Below are 22,931 nucleotides of genomic sequence, written 5' to 3'. Positions count from 1 at the left end.
ATATGTCAATCAAATGAAATAAGTCATACATAGATCAATCAAACCATCGAGAGCATATTTTCTTCAACTCTAACGTATCACGCACAAATTAAAAATTAATCTTGATTGATCATAATAAAATGTATATGCAAACTGAGCATAAACACCATGAAATAATCATCTTAAATAAGCTTTCCTATTAAACAATAATGTAACATAGTAGTCAAACTAACTTAGTATAAATTGATGCACTTTTGGCTTATTTTTTAAACTTAATGGAAATTTTTCTATATTATTTTGATCACATATACCATATAGGTTCAATGACGAATTTCATATATTAGATAGCCATTTTCTTGTAATACATAATGAACAATGTATAAATATGTTATTTAAAATTTTTGAAGCAAAGTGTTGAGTTAAATTGAACTTTAAACAAGACGACTTTTACTCTAATTCATTGTAACCCTTTTCATTGATATTTTTTGACTATAATGTTTTTAACTAAGTATGTGGTCAAACTGTGCAAATCATAATTAATAGTGATCTAACCAAGGAAATATTTTATGAAATCATGCTCACTCAAGAATATATACATGTTATGAAGACATAAAATTTAATTATAATAGAAGTCAAGAGGATGAATAAATTAGAAATGATATAATATACTTTAAGATGACAAAATTGACTATAATCACTTATGATCAATGAAGGTCATATATATATATATATATAGAAAATATTTTGAATATAGAAGTGCATCATTGTTTTAATAAAAACTCTAAACATTAAATGAAAACTCATATGTAATTAAAATAGAAACAAATTAAAAGATTTGCAAACCAATCAAAAGACAAATGACTTAAATTTAAAAGCTAGAAAGAAAAAAAAAAAATCAAAATTACACTTCCTAAACTACTAAATTCAGATATACATAGCACATAGCTAGGGATTATAAATAAGCAATCAACTCCTCCTAGCTAGCATATCCCACTATAATATCAACCCTGAAAGGGTGCCAAAATTTATTCTTTCCTAACCCAAACTTATCTAGTTTTTATTCCATAATAAAAAAACATGCTTCGATTTTTGCAAAACTTTATAATATGTCCTTTAATGCCACAATGGTAACATATGAGTATAAATATTTTTCTACTTACATTTTTTTGAGGAGTGTGTCTTGTGTTTACCTTTTTCATCTTTGAAGTTTCACCACATTATTGATTCAACTTTAACTCTATAAAGTTCGTCTAAGTTTGCTTTGAAAGATCAAAAGTTGGTTTCAAGTTATTTCTCTTTTGAATACATGCAGAAACAAATACAGTCTTTTTATTACTTAAATTACTAGTATATTCAAGTCCATATCTGTCTTTTCTAAGAATTTGAGCCTTTAAAATCTCGTTCAGTTTGTTTTTCATTTTTAGAAATCTCACCTTCTTCAATAATCACCCTACTTTAATATTTGCAGTCTTTGTCTTATCTTTAGCTTCATCTAGTTGTTGTGTGAGGATTTTGACATGTTCAAGTTTCACTTTGTACTTCTTCTCAAATTAATTTTTTTCGAATTTAATTACCTTGAGTCTCTGAAGTAGTCTTATGTTGCTTTTTGTAAGATTGAACGACTCTAGGTACAACTTATTATATGCTTTTTATATCGCAGCTTCTTCTTGTCCTTCCAGTGCTAATAATTTTTGCTCATTTGTACTATTAGAATCAACAACAGAGTTAGTGCAAGAGAGAGAGACGGTGAAGGCTATATAGTCTTAGCCTTCCTTTTGAGTCGATTATGACATTCTTGTACAATATGACTAAAACCAAAGCATTCATAGCAATGAATCTTATTTGGTTTTCTATTTTAAATTATTGTTACCCACCCCAATATTTGAACTAGCAGGATTCTTTTTTTTTTTAATTTTTGTTTTTCTCAAGCTTCTCAATATTGAACTTGTTTGACTTCTTAAAAGACTTAGTAAACTTTTTGACAGACATAGCCATCATGTCAGCATCTATTTTACTATCATCATTTGACTCCTCTAAATCTTCTTTGATAGTACTTAAGGCCATACTCTTTAGACTTCTCAGGTCTAGGAAGAGTGGACGCAAAAGTTTGTAGATTGCCTACCAATTATTCAATTTTTATTGTATCAATGTCCTTACTTTCTTTAATAACAATGACTTTAACCTGAAACCTTTCTAGGAGAGATCTAAGGATCTTACTTACGATTCTATGTTTAGGAATTTTTTTACTTAGGTTGAAATTGGAATTGACTATATCACTAAATTTTTCATAGAACTCATCAAAAGTCTTATTCTCCTCCATGCAGATAGTTTTCAAACTAGTTGCCAATTTTTTAAGTTCCGAAAGCTTAACAACCATAGTTCATTCACGTGTAGTTTTTAAGATCATCCAAACATCTTAGCAATCTCACATGTATAAATTCTTCGAAATTCATCCAAAGAAACCCAATTGAAAATAGCATTAATTGCTTTGCTACTCTAGCCAATATTTTCAAAATCTGACCTATCAAAAAACTTAGGAGATTTTTCAACTAACTTATCATTCACCAAGTGCATTAGTGTAATCCAACCGTTCACAATGGCAAACCAAACTTGCTCATCTATAGACTTTATGAAGATTCTCATCCTAGCTTTCCAATATCCATAGTTTGATCCATCAAGAATATGATATTTAATAGAAGATTGTCCATCTCTAAGAAAATCCATGTCTAGCGGATCTCTAAGGTAAGATAGCCTACTCTAATACTAATTGAAAAAAATAACTTAGACACGCGTATGTATTTAAACCCTAGGTAATGATTCTAACTTTTTGCTTAAGAAAAAATGCATCAGAGAATAAAGCAAAGATGAACACTAAGATTTTTACGTGGAAAAACCCAAATGGAAAAAAGAACTACAGATTTAAACTCGGATCAAAATCAATCACCAAACTTGTAGTAGTTACAAGACTGGCTTATAAAACAACTCGTCGATCCCCATGACTTTGTTTCACTTAGCTAGTCTCAGTGGCCTTCGAGATTGATCATTCGTCTAGATGACTCTTAAGACAAAAGCTTGGTTCGTTGAAGAAGAAACGAACCTTTTAGTGGAAGAATGTTGTAACTCCAAGAACTTTTTTCTAAAGGCAATCACCAACCTTCTTAAGGTTAGGGCATCCCAACCCTTATATAGATTAACAAGATAAGGCCAAATCCAAGTCAAAATAGATTTTATGTAACTCCAAAAATTGTACGTTACGTGGGCGAGTTCGAATGTGGCCCAAGTGCATTTGAACGGCCAAAACATCACCAATGTATGTGTGAACGCTTGAGTCTGTGTTCAAACGCAGTACGAATGTGGTGTAAACACGGTGCGAATGCGGTGACTTATCTTCTCTAAAACTTAAAAAATTTTAGTCTGAATCTTATCAAAATTTGTAGATATGCTTATGAACATGTATAAAAGCATTTAGATTATTTTGTACACTTTTGCCAACACTAAAACCTAACAACCTCTGCTGTTCGGATTAAAGTGCAATAATTACTTTTTTCTATCATTGTTGACCAACCTAAAGGTCGAATCTAAAGATCATTATTAGTGATAAAGTTGTAAACAATTGGATAAGTTTTTTAATGCATCTAAAATAATATTGATTAGATTGCAAATTATAAAGATATGATAAATATTTTGAATAAATATATATTTGCGTTGTTGTATCTTAGTCATTTGAAATCTAATTGATATTATTTTAGATGCTTTGAAAAACATATCAAATTTTATACAACTTTATCGCCAATGATAATCTTCAAATTAGACCTTTAGATTGGCAAAATATAATAGCAAATATTATTTTTGTAGTGTCCAGACCATAGGATGGGTTAAGTACTTGAGTTGATAATACATGGAGTTTTATACAATTGAGCTAAACCATAAAGAATAAAATACCATAACCCTAAAGTATAATTTTTATGGTTAGATCTTGATTATTGCAATTATATTTTGGGTTTTGTACCTCAATTTTGATTTTAGCACTTAGATGTTAAATTTGTGCTCCAAAATATTTAGTATTCAAATTTTGATTGTATGGCTATAAAATTTAGTAATTAAATAAATTATGTTTATCAAATTTTGGTTTATGTTTTCCTATTGGTTATGCTTGTCAAATTTTAGTTTTTCTTTTCCTATATGTTATACTTATTATTTTGAACACTATATTTTAGAACAATGGTAATAATGGTGATGGTATGATCCTACTAAGGTGTTTTTTTTTTTTGTCGGATGAAGAGTCTATAGACTATGTAATTGCTTTCATCTAAGTTCTCTCCGGACCACCAAAGTTTACTAGTAAAAGTTGATGGAGCAAAACTAGCCAAATTATAAGCAAACCTATTCGCTTTGCTAGTGCAATAAACATGAACAAAGGGGTCTTGATTTAAGAGATCTTTAGCCTCCTGGATGATGGAGTGGATTTGCTAATTGATATTTTCCACCGGTCCATTTATAGATTTAACCATAGTGAGCAAGTTGTTGAAAAGCCAAACAAATCTTAATAAGCTCCCTCAGCCCTAAAAGATGGGCTTGAGCTTCACTAAATATAGTGTTGGCATAAAAATCAAGGAGAAGTGAGTGCCCACTTCTCAAGCTCGCTGAGTCATGTTGGATTGGCCTTCTCCAACTATATTGAAATAGCTTAGAGGATTTCTAGGTCTTATTAGTTATTATCAAAAATTTATGCTAAACTATAGGCTAATTGCTAGACCACTTACTAAATTATTAAAGGACTCCTTTAAGTGGTCGCAAGAAGTGAAAATGGCATTCCAACTCCTCAAGAAGGCTATAACATCTCTTCCGGTTCTCATTTTACCGAATTTTAGTAAACCCTTTGAGCTGGACATAGATACTTGTGATATGGGTGTGGTGTTGTACTACACTAATCAGGGCACCTCATTGCTTAGTTTAGGAAGGCATTAGGACCCAAGTTTTTCTCACATTTTACATATGAGGAGTTATTAGCAATTGTCATGGTCATCACTCGGTGGAAGTCATATTTGGAAGGAGTTTATTTTATCATTCACACCAACCATCAAAACATCAAATATTTTCTTGAACATAGGTTGCACACCACCTTACAACAGAATTATATAAATTATTGGGCTTTGATTATGAGCTAAAAGACAAGCAAGGTCAAATTAATAATTACCACATATGCACTCTCAAGATTGCTGGATGTAGTGGGTCTTGATTATGATACAGATTGGAGATAACTAACCCGCCTCGAATTTGATCATTTTACATTTATTTTGGATAAAATAAGAAATTCTAACTGGTGCATTCGAACGCCTAAGTGTTCACACATATAGAGCACTATTTTTGGCTGTTCGAATACTATTGAAGGGCATTCAGATGCTCGTCAGTTAAGTTATTTTGTATTAAGATTTATTTATGATTTTTGGACAATTGACCAGCCTTCAAATATATGGAATAACAACCACTTTGAGATTATTGATTATTGGAGTTTTGCTTTGCATATAGGCTCGAGCCAACTTTCTCCTTTCTTATTCCTCCCTGTTGGTATCCACCCCGAGCTTCCTTCTATGGTCGAGATTAATCCTTCGTCGCTTCTCCTTCCTCACTCTAGCGACCAACCATACCTAGAAGCTCTATTCTCCTTCTTTATCTTGTTTAAGATACTATTCCATCCATCTTAGCCATTATTTCACTCTATAACCCTAACCACATCATCAACTTCCATCATTCATGTCCATCTTGCCATCCTCTGACCTTTAATTAGTATATCCACTATAACTTTTAATCTACTAATCAATAGGGCTTTATTCTATATTGGAACTGGGTCTCTTAGAACTTTCATATGGTGTCCATGCCTCTATGAGAATTAGTCGCTTGATTGAAACTGAGGATCATTTGGTAAACCCGAATTTTGCGGAGTCCAATTTCTTCAATAAGGTGTGAAAGCTAGGGACGATTCCAAGTCCTAGGTCACTTTACCCTTTCATTCCACATGTGAGGGGGATCTAGCTGTGAGTCTGCTCCTTCTCTGACTGGTAGAAGTTCATGCTTAACCTACCATTTGAGATTTTAATTGCGTTTGATTTCTAACTACTAGAGGAACAATATATCCGAATATCAAATCATTTCAATGGTTAAATCGATCCCTATTGCTTTTGAAAGTTTAATGTCCAATTTTGTCCAGAATAGCAACTCGGATCGACAATCATTTTACTCGAGGATGATTGTAACATCGAAATGGACTAGTTCCCTAGTTGTCATCACTAGTGTCACCCCCGCATGGCTAGAGGAGGTTTTGATCTCTTATCAAGGTGATCCATTTGCTGAAAATATGCTTCATAAACTGGCTATCTCTAAATCTGTTGACTACTCACTTGCACTAGGTCTCACAAAGTTCCATACTCGTATCTATGTGGGGGAACTAACAATGATCTCAGGTCTCAAATCATTTATGCTCTACATGCTTCACTCTTATGAGGACATTCAACATTGCAAGCCACATATAAAGGGTCAAATAGTATTTCTATTGGTATGGACTTAAACAACATATTTTCACCTATGTTAAATATTGTGATGTATGTCAACAGCATAAATATGAGAAAACTCACTCAGCTAGCCTATTAGAACCACTTTCAATTCTTAAAAAGCTATCGGTTGACATCTCAATAGATTTTATTGAGGAATTACCGATGTCTGAAAGTTAAAAGGTAATATTAGTGGTGGTGGACAGATTGTACAAGTATGCTCATTTTATTGCTCTTCCTCATCCATACGCTGCTTTACAAGTGGCCACTATTTTCTTGGATCACAATCACAAATTACATAGTCTGCCAAGCACCATTATGAGTGAACATGGTTTAATTATCCTTAGTGCCTTTTGGAAGAAATATTTTAGTAGATTGGGCATCTCATTGCACTTCAGCATTGCATACTATCCGCAATTCAATGGGCAGACGGAATGGGTGAATAGTTGTTTGGTGTCTTATCTCCATTACATGACTAATCCAAACTAAAGAAGTGAGCAAATTAGTTATCTCTAGCCGAATGGTGGTTCAACACCAATTACCACAATAATAATAATCTAACTCCTTTTTAAGCTCTATATGGGTACCCTCCATCCTAATTAGCTCTTTCGGTAGAGCCTACTTCTTATCTTGCTTTTGTAGAATCATATTTACATAAAGAAATCAGATGATACTACTCCTTTGCGCAGAATTAGCCAAAGCATAGGCCAAGATGAAGTGTTTTGCTAATAAAAACCGCACAGATTAACATTACCAAGTGGGGGACTAGGTACACTTGAAGCTTCAACCTTAACGCCAATCTTAAGTTCCGGAGAAAATTGGTATGACATATCACCTTTTCCTATCAGTCGACTCGAAGATTCATTTGTCTTTCATGTGTCCCAACTCAAACAACATTTAGAATCCAACCACATTATTAGTACTACCTTGCCCCATAGTCGATGAGGATTGTGAGTCGCTTCTCCACCTCGACAAGATGTTGTCTAGGAGGATGGTGAAGCGGACTAATTGAGCCATTCCATAAATTCTAGTACAGTGGTGGAACTTCAGCCCTCCAGAAGCTACTTGGGAGGACATATACGTGATTACACGACAGTTTTTTTTTGCCTTAGATCCTTGAGGACAGGATCTTAAGAGGTGGGCATGTTCAGAGCTGACACTAAGAAGGAGAAGAAGAGCCATTTGCATTTTGATCCCATATAAGCAGCACTAGGTAATGAAATTTTACAAAATAATCCCGGATCAGTTCATTGTTTTCCATAGGAGTCCATAAATGCTATAACATGGGTAGTTAAAGTTCAGAGTCTAGTCAGTTATTAGAGAGTGAGAGATTGGATCTGAGGGTATGTTATAAACCCACCGATCCCTTTTCTATAAATACCATCATCTTCTATAATACAATACCTCTCTCCCCTCAGCTTGGGGAAGGAGAAAACCATTATTCAAGGCTAATTGCTCTCATCGGTAGTCATTTGGGAGTAGTTAGAGGAGGGATTTGAGATTCTTGATCTCAGATCATTACGTTCTCCACCAAGCTCCATCTCCCTTTCCTCTTCGCGGAGCTCCGCCTCTCCGCCGGCCAAGCCACGGTCTCTCCGCCGTCCCCAAGATCCGCCTCCGCTTCTCTATCTCGAGCTCGCCTTCCACTTTGAGAGCCCCCTCACTAGTTCTTTCCTTGAAACTTGCAGATTGTTCCACGGGGTGATTTGGATTCATTGGCCATGCTTCAGAGGTAGTTCGATATTGTGACAGAACATACCCAGTCAGTTCAAGGCATACAAGCACGAGGGAGCGATGGGGTTGGTGGCGATGATCTTGGAGCACCCGGATGAGCTATACCCTCTCGTAAAATTGAAGATGGCGGCGGCACGAATCGAGAAGCAGATCCCCGCAGAGGAGCACTGGGCCTTCTCCTACACCATGCTGCAAAAGGTCTCTCGAAGCTTCGCCCTCGTCATCCAGCAGCTCGGCCCGGAGCTCCGCAATGCTGTACGGTTTATCTATCTCTCTCGACTATTTCTATCCATTTGATCTGTTTGGGCTCCTCTCTCTTGCGGAGTATTTTGGTCTTCTTGTGGATTTTCTCGCCTTCTTTCTGATGGATCAAGGATCTACATTAGAGTCATGCACGATGTATACTGATCGATTAGTTTGAGAAGAATTTCTGATGAGATATTCTTGTTAGGAGATTCGTATATCGAGAGAGATTTTAAGTGGATGCATGAGTTTGTACTCTTGAACTTGATTGGAGTTAGATTAGAAATCGATCGTCCTTTTTTTTAGTTGTTCTAACAGAGGGGATTTTCATTCAAGTCTATCTTGTGCCTAATTTTGTTTTTCTTATCCTTTCTATCGTTTGGTCCCACACGATATTCGACTGTGCGCAACAGTTATCATTCAAATCACTCTCTTTATTTAGAAATTGCAATACTTGTTACAATGGGATATGCACCACAACCTTAGAATTTATTTTAGCAAATCCTCTATGGCTGATTTCTTTGTTTTGTTCTTCTGGATTGCTTGTTGTGAAAATTTTCTTGCTAATAGAATGAGATTGTCATACCTATAGCATCTTAAAAATGTTCCAAACTTTTGAGTTCTTTAATCTTTCTTTTATGCGCTCTTGCACTCTTTTGGCCATTTGGATTTGACAAAGTGTGTTTAATGTACGATTACTAGAGAACACTTTTCAACCTGCAGAGTACCGTTTGAGTTCTTTCCAAGCATTTTAATACACATAAAAATAAAGTCTGTATAAAATCCTTTCATGTCTATAATTTCTTCATGTGAAGTTATACTGTTCTCATGCTTGTGTGCTAGCAGAACGCATTTTGTAAGTTTAAAACATTACATATGTTATTCTAAGTTTCTCCTCTTTTTTCTGTAGGTCTGTATTTTCTATTTGGTCCTCAGAGCCCTTGATACAGTTGGTCGGTTCCTTCATCTTTTCTCTAATTTTCTACAGTAGTTATTAGATTGTAATTGCTATTCATTTTGAGCCCTCTTAAATTTTTAGCCATTGCAACAAAATATTAGTAGAAATAGTGTTCGGAATATTTGGTTTTATGTAATATATGTGCATATGCTTACACTTACATGTCGGCATGTGTATACTAGGGGTGTCAAAATAAATGAGCTGCTCGGGCTCGGCTTGAGCTAAAGGAGCCTAAACAAATTTTGGGATCAAATTGAATTTTGAACCGAGTCGTTCAATTTGGCTCAAAAAATTATTTATTAATATTATATATAAATTTATTCATAACAATTAGATTTTTGATCCCATAGATCCTACGTCTACCAAAATATTCATAACCATTAGAGCTCTATCTGGCTCGTCTTGAAAATTGAAAATAGCCTAGTTTTAAGTTTGGGCTCAGCTCAGGCTTAGTCCACTCGGGCTAGCTCGGTTTGAAAATAGGTTTGATTCAAGCTTAGGCAAGGCTAAAGCTTAGTCTGGTTTAGCTCGAGTTCGACTAGACTTGAGCTGAGCCTAGTTTAAATAAAAAATTAGACTTGAAATTAATTTTGACCCGAGCTTGAGCTAGAGCGACTTGCTCAGGCTTGGCTTGTTTACACCCCTAATGTATATTGAGACAAATATTTTATGTATATATGAAATGTCCACATGTATATTTTCTTCTTACATCACACACTCTAAAATGAATTAAAGACACTAGACACATCATGTATCCAACTTATTAATAACATCACATGGTTATTACTTATTTGCACAAGTCCTAAGTTGCCCCCCTAGCTGATTAAGGTATGTAGGAAGTCTCATGGAAAAGAAAACTGATTTGCTTTTGAGGAAAAAAATAAACTTTAGCATTTTATGATATCTTATTTAAAGATTAAACAATAGCTGAAAAGCTCTTTCGTAAGGAGGATCTCATGTGATTTACTTATTTTCCAATATTTTATGCATGGGATCCTGTAGTTCTTTTGGCTTCATAGATTTAGTGATTTACATCACTTCTTCCTGAGAAAATTAGCAAACACTAAGCATACTGTTATCTTTAATCTATTGCAGAGGACGATACTAGCATTCCTACAGAGATAAAAGTGCCAATTCTAGAGTCTTTCCATCGTCATATTTATGATCGTGACTGGCATTTCTCATGTAAGTGTCATGGAATTGATTCATGTGCTTCTCTGGAGTCTTTTCCAAAGTTTTTATTTTTGTTATTATAGGTCTTATGTATAGTATGATATGTCATATTTTAACTCATCGCAAATTTCTAGTCAAGAGGACAAACTCTCATTCCTTTTGTATAGTATATTTACATTGTCCTGTGTGCTACATGAAATATAGCTACATAATAATTATTATTTTGAGATTAGCAAAAGAATAATTCCAGCTGTCATTTATAGATGTATTGTCCTTTGGATGTAAATTTATGTGTTTTTTTTTCTGTTAGGTGGAACAAAGGACTACAAAGTTCTGATGGATAAATTACATCTCGTCTCAACTGCTTTTTTAGAGCTTGGGACAAGGTCAATTCTTTAACTGAATTCCTTTCCAACTATTTGTGGAAATTTATAAGCTTTTAGCAATATGTTACTTTGTTATTTTATAGGCTAATTTTCTACTGTCCCTTTTAAGAAGAATTGGGTAGAGATAACATCTAGAGAGGTTTGGTAAGTTGGATATCATAAGGATACCAAATCCCCAAAATCATTGCTTCTCAAAAGAACATGACAATATATAAGGTAAACAAGAACACATTCATGGCACAGTGCAATAAGACATTCTAACTCATCTATCACCATGGCTTAAGTCATAATCAAGAACAACTATTCAGTAATAATACAGAATTGCTATAACTAGAAGAGACAAGTTACTTTATATGGAAAATTAAGGATAAAACCATTGGACATCACCTGGAAAACCTCTGCACTCTGTATAATGAATGGTACAAGGTGGTTTTACATACTCCGACTCATCGTGTGGACCTCTTGATGTTGTCTCCTTTGCACATATTCCATCTCCTTCGTTCCTCACTTCTTGTGTGAAACCATCCACTTAGCGACTTCCACCAAGTCCATGTGCACTCAGATCCACAAGCTTGAAGCTTAGGGCATTGTCAATGCAAAGTATAAATTGAAGTGGGAATTTATATGGACAAATATATGGGGCTTATCATTCACGAGGACAATGCTCCAACTGAACAATCAAGTTGGACCATTATTCTATGTTTCTGTTTTGATTTTGTTGTGCCTCCACAATATTGCATTTCATGGATGAAATAACTCGTCTCAGTTGAGCTTCAAAATATTTATGCAAAAGAATTTGTTTCTAGTGTCCCTTGGTGATCATGTCTATGACTATTATTAGTTTCTTTATCTTGGGTTGCATACTTGGGAGAGTCTAGTTCCATGTTAAAATAGCAAGGATTCAAGAAGTCTAATGATTGGTCTGGGCAAATTCCAAATTAGATCTGCTTGTTTGAAGGCTTGTGCCATGGGAACTAATTTCATCTTTTATAACTGCAACGTTTCAGTTATTTAGCGGTACCTCATTTCAACGATGGCTGTGCCAGTGGCACGTGCCGTGCCGTGCCGTGCCACCATCGGCACGCCTCAGCACGCCCTGCCGTACTAGTGGCACACATTTAAAATATTTTTAATAAATTTTTTAGAATATTTAAAGATGTTTTTTGGTCATTGATATGTCAATCTTTTTTTAGTTTAAATATATGTATTAAAAGTTTAAAACCTACATTATAATATTTTATCTTTAGATTATTTTATGAATGACATATTTTATTAAAGATAAAGCAACAGTTAAATATAAATATTATTCAACACATACTATGATTAAAGACATTTATTAAAATTAATATTAATGATTGAATACTCCATAATATAATTGAACACAATATTAATCGATAATAATTTCATAATTAAAATTAATATCTAATTGAAGGTAAAATGACAAGGAGAATCAAATACTTCATTTGTCAGCATGGGAATAATATGAGAATGTTGCATAAAATACTGTTGATATTCTTCAAAACTTATTCATTGATAATATTACTCATTGTAACGTCTCACATAGTCTTCATACAAATAGAAATTTTATAATTCTCCTATGATATGATATAAATATTGAACATGCACGGGAATGAACAGCACCGGCACAGGCACAGACACACCATAAGTATATGTAGATTGTAGATATAGAGTATAATAATGGTATTCTGGCTCTGGTGGGTGTAGTTGATATGATGGTAATTATAATGAACTCATATCATTCTGTGGATACACCTCCCCTAATATTCTGTTATCTATAAACTCAAGTCCTCTGTAAAAAGAATACCTCTCTGAGAAGGTTGTGTAATAGGGACGCATGTCTCATTTCCATTATCACCGCCACCAGACTGAGTCTCGTTATTATCACTATCACCATCACCATCATCATCATCATCATCATCATCATCATCATTATCATTTCTGGTTTCATTATCATAAATTTTATCTAAGCCTTCTAAATGATCAATTGATTAGTTGATTTAATAATGACTAATGAAAATAGGAAAAAAAAAATGGCACCATATGGTACAACGACTGGCACGAGGCCGTGCCATCCCGGCACGGCACGCGTGCTGGTCGACACGGGTCGGCAAGGGGGCGTGCCACTGGCACACCCTGTGCCAAGTGCCGTGCCATTACTGGCACGGCCATCCATGCCTCATTTACAATCTTTGAAGGGCAAATTCCTTGATTTGTTTTTCTTATTCTTAAGGAGGTGTAGAAAGATTTATGCTGTACTCCATTTACTGCTTGATATGCTTCTCAGCATTTTCATTTTCCTATAACACATCTGCTCCAATGCAAATGACTTGTTTCAGGAATATTGACACTGATGTTGCTTTTTTGGATTTTCAGTTATCAAGAAGCAATTGAAGAAATTACCAAGAAAATGGGAGCTGGAATGGCAAAATTTATATTGAAAGAGGTTTGAAATCTGAGAAATCAATGGCATTAGGATTTACTCATAACAACCAAGCACAACATAGAGTAACCGTATAAGTAAACTTAAGTAAGCTTTACTTATCAAGTGGGTATGACCATATGACGTAAATTGGACATCAGTCTTTCTACCTCTCAAACAAAATCTGTTGATAATATATATATTTATAATTTATTGGTATACAGTCTAATGTGTTCTTGTCATTGGAGTTGAAAAAGTTCATGCTTCTCTTTTTTCTGGATATTACCTGATGTTGTTCAATGTTCCAAAATGGGTTTTGTGTACATGACATCAAATAGAGCTAATGGAGCCTATGGGATGGGGGATGCTGCCTTGAGCTCAAGACCCTAAACAAGAGAATATCCATAAAAAGAGTTCGTGAAAATTGCCACAAACACAGAGATGGCTGGGAGCCTGGAGGGTCTAACTGTCATGGCCTTTTTTCTAGAACAATGCAGTTTTCTTTGTTTAGCGACTAAATACTATGTTTTAGTTCTGAAACATCAAGCACACTAGCTAATTTGCATTGAGCTAGAATACTTCTTTTGACATATTTTATTACGGTTCAGCTAGAAAACTGCTAACTGTAATGCTGCCTGAGGTCATCTTCCTATTCTATATTGTTCGCAATCTTACTCTTGATGCAGTGTGTACTCAATCTGCTGGCCAGAATATGATATTATCAGTTGACTGACCTTGCTAATGCCAGCTGTTTTTGCAGTATCTACAGCTTTTGTGGTAACTGGTAACTTGTTGAAATATTATTACAAGATTTAGTCAGACTTGACTTTGTATATTCAGCTTTCTGACCTTATAGATCATTTATTTAACAAAAGCACGTTCATTTGATATTTCTTAATTCTATTGAACTGAATATGAGCCTTCTTTTCTTTCTGCAGGTTGAAACAGTTGACGACTATGATGAGTATTGTCACTACGTGGCTGGGCTTGTAGGTTTAGGACTCTCTAAGCTGTTTCATGCTTCTAGATTGGAAGAACTAGCTTCAGATTCACTTTCCAATTCAATGGGTTTATTTCTTCAGGTATAAATCTGTCAGCTAATAATGAATTCAATGATGGTGGTCTGTTGGACTATTCCCTGTCCAACTACTTAAAGCATTTGTTAACCTTCTTTAAAATGCAGAAAACAAATATAATACGGGACTATTTGGAAGACATAAATGAGATACCAAAGTCACGCATGTTCTGGCCTCGAGAAGTATGGAATAAATATGCGAACAAACTTGAGGTTTATTAACTGTACTTCGATAATTCACCTTCAAAATCTTGGTTTCTGTTTCCATATTCTTTAACATCTGGTTTTAGTCTGTCTTCATCGTGAGAAAATTAATTGATATAGATAGCTTTATTTTCTGGCACAACATAATTCTCATATACCAGAACTGCTACATTCAGGATTTTAAATATGAGGAGAATTCTGCAAAGGCAGTGCAATGCTTGAATGACTTGGTAACTAATGCTCTGATGCATGCTGAAGACTGCCTTCAGTACATGTCTGCTTTGAAGGATCTCGCTATCTTCCGATTTTGTGCCATTCCTCAGGTATGTTTGGTTATTAAGTCTGTCCATGAAAATTGAAGCAGCTAAGCAGAAAAATACTGGGCATTGATGTTTTATTTACCGTGTTCCTGAAATTGAAGAATACTTTTGCTACTCAATGTGTTCTTAGTTGCTAAATTTCTTTTTTGATTTCACTTTTCGTACTATTATGTATAGATTATTTCCCTTTTCTTTATGGGTGAGGGGTTCGGGAGGGATTCTAGTAATAAATATTTCATTTTGGTGAAGATCTCTTGATTAGCCAAAAGGACAGTAGTGGACAATACTTGATAAATACCAAGGAAACATTGAATACTGAAATGTTACTAAATATCATTTTCATCCTTGGAAACATTACTGTTCTACTTCAACGGACATCTTGTGACCAGTGACCAATTATTCACACTAAATAACCTTACATGGCAGTGGCTAAGTCTTCGTTCTATTTGAATGAAGAGGAAAGAGGGCACCCACCTGCTTGTTGACAAGCTATGCGCCATGATATGATCAATGTCATCCACAGGGCATCAAATGTTTGACAGCCACATAAGGAGCATTGGGCAGATGACAAAGAACCTCTTTGTGCATACTACCCTAGAGGAGAATGTAGATTTAAGTCATTAACCCCACCTATTAAACATTTTAGCAACCACATACATACAGCGACAAAGCCTACAGAACATGAAAATCTTGTCAACATAGGAATGCACACTTTTTGCCGTGTGTAATTGTCTGTTGAATCTGCAACCATGGGCAAAGGAGATTCCCTTTTTGTCATTATATCTGGAATTACATTAATTGTAAGTAGAACCCCATTTCATTAATTTTATTTCACCTTTTATTTTTTATTTATGTTCTTCCTTTCTCATGCTACATGATAAGTTCTAAAAATTTTCTTAACCTTTATTTTTTTCTTTTCCCTTTTAACTTGTTCTGAGTTAACTATTGTCATCTTTTGTTCAATTGGAAATCTCATCTTTTGTGAATTGTGAGAATGCATATTTATTAATTTTTCATTGTATTAGATCATGGCTATTGGCACCCTAGCTCTATGCTATAACAATGTGGAGATCTTTAGAGGAGTAGTGAAAATGAGGCGTGGTAAGAAAATTCTACTTCAAAGTTTCTTTTATTGAATAATAACCATTCTGTATTTATACTGTTTCCTTTTGCTAGTAATCTGATGTTTCTCATTTTTTTAGTTAACTACATCTTCATATGTCTGGTAATCACTAGTTCACCACTAAAAAAGTAGTCTTATGATGTAATGTTCAATTAGGATAAGTGAATTTTGAGTACAACATATTGCAAACTTGCTCTATTTTCTGACAAGTGATTTTTTCCCCCTTGTGAGGATAATTTGAAATCTTATTTTCTGGAATTTGTGTTATATTCCATATGATAGAATTAATGGGCAAATCCCTTCATACCCTTTGGTATGTATTTTTCACACATTCATGATTTTTTTAGATGCGACCTTTCATCTGGAAATAAGGAATATCATCAAGAATAAAGTTGCTTTATGAGTCATTATGGCATTTTCCAAGTGACCTTTCCAAAGGACATCCCTATGCACAAGGTTCCTATCAATTTTGGTGTTTGGGAATGGAGGCTGCAAAGTCATATCGTTAGTATTGAAGTGGTTGCTTTCATGACTTGAACAGTTGAACCCGTGGCCTCTTAGATGGTAAGGAAAGCTGTCATGACCTGAGATCGAAATCATGACCGACCATGCACCTCAATATATTTGAGATACACGAAGCCTTACTAATACTTCCTAAGTGTACAACGGCAAGAATAAATAAACGAAGAAGATCTGCTTTATTAAATTTAAACTAATTGCAATGAACATAAAATAATGTTATCGTTTGAGTCTCAACGAAATAAAATTAACGTTAAATCTAAAACATAAAATCCAAAATAGCGGAAAGGTAAATAGGTAGGTCCTAAGTGGAGGTGGGGTCCGGGTGCGTCTCGCTCAGTTGCCACGCTGATTATTATCTGAGATAAAAAAAGAGAAAGAAATCCATGAGCCAACAACTATAGCTCAGTGAGTGGAATTCACTCAAAAACCAAATAAATTTTAAAATTTTATAGTGTTAAATAAAACCTAAGATCAATGATAGACATAACAATTTGCAATAGGCTTGCTGTTAAATAATGATAATGATAATAATAGAGAGTCATAACTTGTAGCTTTGCACGGTTTCAATATATTAACATCTTTCCAATATTTATACTATCATTTGTCTCAATGGGTCTATACCCTATGGATCCATATCAATTAGAAGTCACCTCGAGATGATGCTCGGGACTTTTTCTCATAGCTGATCCGGTTGGGGTCATCAGATGGTATCACTATGTGATCAACACACCCTGACTTTTCCACCAACCATTGAAAGAGATTAGAGCTACCTAAGAAATTTCTTATTCATCCTAGGACTGTTTCCTAACCCCGCCAGAGTCACCTAAGAAAATCACCGTAGTGATATGATATAGGACTTTCTATTGGACTTCCAGATAGACTTGAGTTACTACGGAAAATCGCAAGCGATTTATATCGGGACTGTTCTCTAAGTCATACCAATACTAGTTTCATTTTTCTTTTCACTAAAATTTAATATTTGCACAAAGTATGGCGATGCACTGAGTATAATGATTAAATGCACACAGAAAATATAACAATTAAATTTGCACGTAAGGATGAAATAAATAATTTGCATACAGTTAATTATATGGTTTGATAAAGATACGAAGTATAATAAAAAAATAAATATGTGAGTGAACTCACTCACCTAAGTATAGGCAAGGCAACTGAAATCTCTAATCTCTAGCTTATTTGCTAAAAGTCACCACCTTTAATAATAAACAACAATAAAATTTTTAAATTAAAGAATATTAAGATTTTCTATAATTTAACTCAAAAAACAAATTTGGGTCAAAATAAGCCCAATTGGTTGGGCTAGGCTGCAGTCGGTCCGTAACCCACCCAACCATACACTTAAATGGATTGGGCCAAAGGCCTAATCCAATTAAGTTAATGGAACTGGGTCGGGTCCCTTGGATTCGGATCCAACTCGACCCGAATCCACACTTAAGGAAAGAAGGCCAGACTCGGGTTGCCCGAGTCTACCTTCTTCAACCCGAAGGGGGATCGACAAGGGCGAGAGAGAAAAAGAGGAGAGAGAGAGAGACGCCGGCGGCCACTGCGGGCGACAGTCCGTCGGCTACGCCCTAAGCTCCCCGACATCCTCGTGATGCCGTCGTCTTCGCGAGGTGGAGGAGAAATCGCATACGGTAATCGACTCTATGGCCGACGGTGGCCGGAGACACAAGGGCTCCAAAGGTGAACCTCCACGGCAAGAGGCTTCCAGTGATGGAGCGGCAGCGACTCGAAGCCGCCAGCTGGTGTGACTCGCCGACAAAACCAAAATCTCACGAATTAGGTATTTATATTTTAACCTATTAAACTGAAACTAAAATTGAGGGGTAGGAGAGGGCTTACCAAGGAGTTACGTGGTGGTCTCCGATGGCTTCGGCGGCACTCCGGCAGACTGATTCCACGACGTGACTCCGACGATGAGAAAGAAGAAAACGAAGGAGCGAAAAGGGAGGAGGCTGGGGGAGTAAAGAGAGAGAGAGAGAGAGAGAGAATTAGGGTTTAATTTATAGATTAAAAAAATTCAGATCTAATTTGATTCAGATTCGGTGAGATCTTTGCTGCTCCTTGTCGTGTGCCGGAGAGAGAGAGGGGAGGGGGTTGCATGTGCACCCTCCTCTCTCAACCCTTTTTTTTTTTTCGGTTCTCACACAAGCTTTATTGTCATACCTGTTCTAACCAATAAAGTTGATTGAATAAGATGTAACCATTGGTGTAAGTTTTAGATGAACACTTGCCTCTTAGATATGTACAAGCCTTATTGTCATACCAAGTCCTTAAGAAACCCTATTCTAAGGTCTAACCCGTAATATTGATTGAATAATATGTGATCATTGGTGCAAGTTTTCGACAAGAATAAACTTCTTGTCCTGTTAGGATTAGACATGATTTAGGACGGCAATGAATTTTTAAAGTTTAGCATTCTGACATTAGAAGATGTTGGTTGTTGGCAATGAAGAAATGCTAGGGATCTTATCCATGTACCATAACCTTTTATTTGCCATTTGCCTATTTGCTAAATTAAGTGATTTTTAATCATTTAAAGTTTAAAAGTATTACTCATTTAGCATCTATTGCCTTTGAAAATAAACAAAAACAGGGCAATGCCTTATAATATAGCCAATGGGTATCCACTTGATAAGCATAACTGCCTTAAATTTACTTTTTCATTCTTTGAAATATGGGAGCAATTGGTTTACAGAGGGCTTAGTACAAGGCAATACAATACAAGAGCAATCTGCGCTACCAACTAACTTTAATAGAGTTGGTAGGTATCCTTTCCTATTACTAATGAAGTCATGAGATCGACTCCAATCCTAAATAATTATTGTGGAAAAAATTATTTAGTAGTTTGATAGCTTGGCTCAACGGCTCAACTCGGTTGATGGCTTGGCGGTGCGGTTGGCTTAAAAGAGCAGTTTGGTAACACAATGATTTGGAGCAGGTCTCCGCGGTCTTTAGTTCGGAGCAATTGTTCAGTGACATATATTATTTGAAACCTAGACCAAACAACTTACTATATTAGTTAAAGCTTGGTGAGGCCTAAGTACCTCTATATCTAAAGATGGTTAGCTCTTTGTTTAGTCTATATTTAGCTTTCGGGTCATGAATGATTAAAAAATGAAAACAAGAGCAATATGCACTGATGTACACCACCTTTCCCTTTACTAATACACTATGCCATTGTTTTGCCATATTCATGTAATAGTAGATTCTTCCTTGATGGAAGAGGCATGCATATTGCTAACTATAGTACTATAACTATAAAAGTCATATTTTATTGACTTGTTAATACTGCTTAAATCTTACGGCAACTCATTGTTCTGTTTATATATAATAAACTAACAAATGCTGCATCTTAATGATGGTTCACATTACATTGTTTAACTCCAGGACTGGTTGCCAGGGTGATCTATCAAACGAAAAACATGTCAGATGTCTACGGTGCTTTCTATGAATTTTCTTCGTTAATTAAGTCCAAGGTATAATCTGTTGTGCCTGACTGGTTTAATTGATATCTATGTACACAAATATCTCTGGAATGTTTTTTATTTATTTATTTCTGAGAAAAATGGGAATTATCCTATTAGAGTAACATAAATTAAATTAATTTAACTATCTCTGGAATGTTTACTTCCATTTGTTATATCTTCGTCTTTTGGTGGGACTGCTTCATTTTCATGCACTTCCACGCAAGTTCAATATACTTTTGTATCCTGCAAATGCTTTGTGCTTTGGGTTCTTCTCACAATAAAATAAAAATAAATTAGTTAGAAAACTTCTGTCTTATTCACACATGCGCTTGATCTTATTGTTGAAGATAAAACATGAAACGGGTTTCTTTGTTTTAGTCATCACTTTGGTGAGTTGCAGGCGAAAAAATTCACATGATACCAGAATGTTTCTAGTCATCATGCTTACAGCACAAGTGCTCAAGGATTTCCTTGTAATGCATGTCGGTTGGCATGGATCACACATTCTCTTTCAAAAACATATAGGGATAGTAACAAGACAGTTCAGAACTTATTCTTGCTAACAATTTTTAGCTTCAACCTGTAGATGTCCTTTAAGGCCCCATAATTATGTGAGCCTGAGACAGTGAGAATATCCTCTGCAGGTTGATGGGAATGATCCGAATGCCTCTCTTACCCTTAAGCGCGTAGAAGCAATACAGAAGGCTTGCATGTCTTCCGGTTTGCTAAATCGAAGGTTTGTCATTTGTTGTGAAAAGTGATACTAATTCCTGTTGTCTGCTTATTAATTTTACATTGGGTTCTGCAGGGGATGTCACTTATATGAGAGCAAGCTACGGTACAACTCACTTCTGGTGAGTTCTCACAAACCAGTCCATAATACTGATGCTATTGTCTATATTTATCTAAACTTTTCCTGCCTGACTTCACCCAGGTCATGGTCGTGCTTCTTCTGTTGTCTATTCTATTTGCCACTTTAACCATCAAGCGGTAGTTAATTGCAAGTTTGGTAGGGTCTTTATCAAGAGATGAAATGGTTCACTCAGTTCCGATGTAAATTAATATTTCTAGATGGCCATTGTATTATTTCATTTGTAGAACCGAGTACTTCTCTGAGACTGCTGTTCGATTCCTACAAATTTCTGCAGCAAAATGCAGGGATCATATTCCACTGTTTATTTATTTTCTTCTTTTATTCCCTCATTCTTTTTTTTTTCTTTTCCCTGACTAGCCTACTTCATTTGCTATCTACCACTATGAATAGTCTTGCAGTAAGCTACTTAGCGTACTTCAGCAACCTGTAGCAGATCACAGCATATCTGATGCCTTGTATAAGACCTAATGCACGCTTTAAGGTAAATTATCAGAAACGATTCATAGAAAAAAAAAAAATGGAGCCCACATGATGTTATACTGCTTCTTATATAACACAAAATTTCTTTCTAACAATACCATAAATGTAAATAACTGTTTTAAAATTCTCGATCTGCTTCAAGATATTGTTCGCACCAAACTTGCTACACCTGACATGTGCATATCTTTTCTTTTTCCCTGGATAAAGCCATAAGATACATCCATTTGACCTGCGAAGTAGCCAAATCCTACATAAAATTCCTTACTATTATGGGAGTAAATATCCTCTACAAGGAATTAGGTCATTGTGCTCATAACGACAAGTTACCAATCTATCTAACCTAACACGATCAAAGAAACAACAAATGTTCGATGAGTTTGCTAATAATAATCTCCATTTCACATTCCTGTTTCATAAAAGATCATTTAAGGTTGTCCCATTTCTAGATGAATTTAACTCACCAAAGAAATAATCATGGCAAAATTTCCTCACCTCCAATTTCGCAACCCCAACGCCACCATGGCTGATCTCCAAATCATCGCGTTCTTCGTTCATCGGCTTCTCCACCTTCGACTCTTCCTAGCTCTTCTCCCCCAACTCTGACGCCTTCATGTCGACATTGATCTCGTTCTTGATCTTTGTAGAGCTACGTCCACCTTTGTCCTCCTTGTTGTTGGCCCTGCCCTCCTCCTTCTCGTCGACTTCTCCTCTAGGGTTTTCGGCTTTGAGGTGAGATAGGTGCCACAGTCTCGGTTGGTGAAGACAAGTAGCGCTGGAGGAAGAAGACGATGGGTTTTGCAAATAAGCCCCGTATCAATGATACTAGGGATTTTTTTTTACAATTGTAATCCTATATCGGTCGGGTTGTTTCCAAGAGGCCCTTAAGTCATATTGTGCTGAGTACGTGGATCTAATTTGTAGTCATTGTAAGGAGATCTTAGTTTAAGTATCAGAATCCTTTGTTCTTCTCCTAGGTGGTTTGTGTAGAATGGAAAGAGAAGGCTAAAACCTCCTTTGGCGATTCTGAGTGCTTTTCTTCCTTGGGCCTTCCCTAACCTGCCTTTGTGGTAGGGGCTAATATGCATTGATATTGATTTATCAAAGCCCCTCAAGCAATCTTTGTTCATTGGTCTAGAGAGAGATGGCCATCTTATTATTATATCTTATGAAAACCTTCCTCTTACTTGTTTTTGGTGTGGCACTATCGGCCATCATATAGTTGACTGCCCTCTTGTGGTCATCCATCATCCTCCTTCTTCACCTACTACTGTGCCGATGGAGAAGATTAGTAATTCTCCGACCCCTCAAGCAAAGCACTCTATCGGTGGGCCTCCTCTCGGCCTAGAAGACCCTACTCCCTCTGGTGTTGATGCTAAAGACATTC

General features: G+C 35.6%; 1 protein-coding gene across 1 annotated transcript; it reads left to right on the top strand.

Annotated features, from left to right (window-relative positions):
- The first annotated feature begins 7,865 nt into the window (after window positions 1-7,865).
- LOC140774780 (squalene synthase 1-like) lies at window positions 7,866-21,396 on the top strand. Its single transcript, XM_073117896.1, has 14 exons — window positions 7,866-8,116; window positions 8,216-8,516; window positions 9,415-9,457; window positions 10,558-10,647; window positions 10,946-11,021; window positions 13,416-13,485; window positions 14,400-14,543; window positions 14,645-14,749; window positions 14,917-15,063; window positions 16,086-16,161; window positions 20,114-20,202; window positions 20,838-20,929; window positions 21,002-21,047; window positions 21,128-21,396. Exons 2-14 carry the CDS (start codon window positions 8,322-8,324, stop codon window positions 21,185-21,187), a joined length of 1,233 nt encoding a protein of 410 aa, XP_072973997.1. The 5' UTR covers window positions 7,866-8,116; window positions 8,216-8,321; the 3' UTR covers window positions 21,188-21,396.
- Window positions 21,397-22,931: the final 1,535 nt, after the last annotated feature.

This window comes from Typha angustifolia, chromosome 13 (assembly GCF_048772165.1).
Source record: "Typha angustifolia cultivar Huaian chromosome 13, ASM4877216v1, whole genome shotgun sequence".
NCBI classification, from domain to species: domain Eukaryota; kingdom Viridiplantae; phylum Streptophyta; class Magnoliopsida; order Poales; family Typhaceae; genus Typha; species Typha angustifolia.
The sequence above is the reverse complement of the archived record's forward strand: the minus strand, read 5'-3'. Positions and strand labels throughout refer to the sequence as shown.

Excerpts from the sequence above, each read along its gene's own strand:
- LOC140774780 (XM_073117896.1), top strand. The coding sequence starts at position 8,322 with ATGGGGTTGGTGGCGATGATCTTGGAGCACCCGGATGAGCTATACCCT. Across the intron at positions 11,022-13,415 it reads TTTTTAGAGCTTGGGACAAG|TTATCAAGAAGCAATTGAAG; the intron begins GTCAATTCTTTA and ends TTGGATTTTCAG. Across the intron at positions 20,203-20,837 it reads CTTCGTTAATTAAGTCCAAG|GTTGATGGGAATGATCCGAA; the intron begins GTATAATCTGTT and ends TATCCTCTGCAG.